This window comes from Morus notabilis, unplaced genomic scaffold, assembly GCF_000414095.1.
Source record: "Morus notabilis unplaced genomic scaffold, ASM41409v2 Scaffold677, whole genome shotgun sequence".
NCBI classification, from domain to species: Eukaryota; Viridiplantae; Streptophyta; class Magnoliopsida; order Rosales; family Moraceae; genus Morus; species Morus notabilis.
This window is the reverse complement of record NW_010363200.1, coordinates 178,406-181,085: the sequence shown is the minus strand read 5'-3', so window position 1 is coordinate 181,085 and position 2,680 is coordinate 178,406. Positions and strand designations below refer to the sequence as shown.

At 39.5% G+C, this 2,680-nt stretch overlaps 1 protein-coding gene across 1 annotated transcript; it reads right to left on the bottom strand.

Annotated features, from left to right (window-relative positions):
• Nucleotides 1-1,036: 1,036 nt before the first annotated feature.
• On the bottom strand, nt 1,037-2,117 carry LOC21395223 (HMG-Y-related protein A). The gene is made up of 2 exons (XM_010103669.2): nt 1,916-2,117; nt 1,037-1,798 (listed from the first exon to the last, which is right to left on the bottom strand). Exons 1-2 carry the CDS (start codon nt 1,985-1,987, stop codon nt 1,316-1,318), a joined length of 555 nt encoding a protein of 184 aa, XP_010101971.1. The 5' UTR covers nt 1,988-2,117; the 3' UTR covers nt 1,037-1,315.
• Between the last annotated feature and the right edge of the window lie 563 nt (nt 2,118-2,680).

Sequence of the window (2,680 nt, the reverse complement as noted above, 5' to 3'; positions counted from 1 at the left end):
ATATTATAATATATTAATTAATAATTATAACTAAACACGATTACACTTTTTTATTATAATTAAAATAATTTCTTAAAAAATCAACCAAATACAATTTTAAAATTAATTTTAAAATAATACTCAAAACAATCTTATTTTTATATTAAAAATAAAATCATTAATATTATAATATATTAATTAATAATTATAACTAAACACGATTACACTTTTTTATTATAATTAAAATAATTTCTTAAAAAATCAACCAAATACAATTTTAAAATTAATTTTAAAATAATACTCAAAACAATCTTATTTTTATATTAAAAATAAAATCATTTTAAAAACATTTCCTAATTCGAATCATGATTCATAATTCACTACAATATTCTCTCATAAAAAATACACATAAATTAAAAATTATTCAAATCACATAATTTGAATCCTCCAACCAAACGAACCCTTTATTTTCAAAGTCACAATGACCCTAAAAGGAAAAGATGTCACGTACGAATATGTAAAGAAAAATGAAAACATAAAAGAATATTTAAAAATATGAATTAAAATTTCAAAAATGCTAACCAAAACATAAAATAAGAAAATAAACTCACTAAAAAAACCAAAGACTTGCCTTTTCTTTTCTTTTCTTTCTTTTTTCTCTTTTGGCTTTGGAATGCTAAATAGTAAATATTGGCTGAAGACAAAATGCTAACAAAGTAAAGCATAACTTTTAAGGCACGTTCATGGCTCTCTTTGATCTTTTTACCAAATGAAACCAAGCGTGCTGCTTCTGCAAGAACCAAAACCAAAAAAACAAAGTAGAACGTGTTAACCCCTTAGATTTAAAGCGCCAAAGCAATAAATTTAGGAAAAAGCACAAAAATGCAAAGAGCAAAAAAGTAATCAGAATCAGTCTCATTGCAACTTTTTTTTTTTTGGCACCTAGAGAGAGAGAGAGAGAGAGAGCGAGAGAGAGAGAGAGAGAGCGAGAGAGAGAGAGAGAGAGAGAGAGAGAGAGAGAGAGAACGAGTGAGAGAGAGAGAGAGAGAGAGAGAAAAGCCTAAACAGCCGCTGAAAACAATTTACATCACAATTACAGTCACATAAGAAGACCCTCCCACCACCAACAGTACAATCCTCACAACATTCACCACCTAATACACAGACCAAATTAAAAAAAATAATAATAAAAATTTAAAATGAGATTAAGGATAAGGATAAAACACAAATTAGCCAAATTAAGCCTAAAAAAAGAAGTCTAATAGATCATAATCATAATCAGTCTCTCGCTCTTAATTAAAGTCACTCTAAACAAAACAGCCCTAAAAAACCTAACTCAACAAGCCACAGAAGCCACGGCCGGCTTCACCTTCGGCGGCCTTCCTCTCCCTCTCGGCGCGCCGTCGCTCGGAGCCGACGCCGCCGAAGGAGCTGTTTTGGCCTTCTTCGGCGGACGGCCGCGTGGCCGGCCGCTGCCGGGACTCTTCTTCTGCGAAGGAGGCGGAGAGAACGGATCTCGCGGCTTCGGCGGCCTGCCACGTGGCCTCGGCGAAGCCACGGCGGATCCCGTCGGGAGAGGAGCCTTTGGCTTGGGCGGACGTCCGCGTCCCCTCCGTGGCGGCGCGTTGGGATCAGGCTTCATGTAGCAGTTCTTAACCAGAACAAGCTCGCCGCTCTGCCTCATCCTGTTGAGGTGGTGCGCGAGGAGCGTCGTGTGAGCCGCCGGGAGGTTTCCGCACGTCTCCTCGATGTGCTTCGCGATCGACGACTTGTTGGAGCCGCCTTCCTCGTCCAGAGACTCGATCGCCGCCATTATCATCTATAAAAATAAAAATAAAAAATAAAAAAAGCTCGAGTTGGGAAAATCCCATGCAAAAACCCTAGAAGTACAGAGACTGAGCAAATGACGAGAAATTTACTGCTTGTGTGTGCATACCTCTGGGTACTGAGGGAGAGATTGAGCCGGTGACGGAGGCTGAGGAGGATTGCTCGAGTTCTCGGTCGCCATGCGCTGGTGTTTGTTTCCCGAGAAAATCAGCGTTTGTTAGTGGAAGCTTTAAGAGAGAGAAAGAGGGAATTTTGGTGCAGAGACAGACAAGTAGGTAAAGTAAGGGGGAGGTTTTTAAAATGGGGGTTTCTTCTTGGATCGGATCGAAGCGAAATAGGAGAGGATGAGAGCCATTTTTATCCAACGGCTGGGGATTACGAGTTCAATCTCTAATCCAACGGTCTCTTTGTTTAGTAAAATGAAACGCGGATCGATGACGTGGACGGGAACTTTAATTGGGGATCTGAACAATTTGTGCCAGCAGGAAAATTACTCCGTTGCCCCTCATTTTGAAAATTTAGGCGTCTTTTGGGAATCAAACGGAGAGTGACAATCGTCTGTTCCCGAGCTCCGTGCAGCTAACACGTGTCGCGATTTGAAAGGACGTCTAGGTAAAGAAGTCAGCAAAGTTATTAAAGATCTGAAAACCAATTGGATATTGACGTGGAATCAGGGTATCGTTGAGATTGATGACGCTGGTTTTCACTGAGTTTTAGATAGCATCCAAGTGCTGAAAACCACCCGGGCCCACCAGCCAGAGCTGTGTTTGGATTTATGTACGGAGGATTTGTTCCTTAAGAAAGCACATTTCCCGCCAATAAGGAACTGAAATTTCCATTGATTTTTCGTTGACTTTTCGCACAAGAACAGTAG

Excerpts from the sequence above, each read along its gene's own strand:
- LOC21395223 (XM_010103669.2), bottom strand. The coding sequence starts at position 1,987 with ATGGCGACCGAGAACTCGAGCAATCCTCCTCAGCCTCCGTCACCGGCT. Across the intron at positions 1,799-1,915 it reads CTCTCCCTCAGTACCCAGAG|ATGATAATGGCGGCGATCGA; the intron begins GTATGCACACAC and ends TTATTTTTATAG.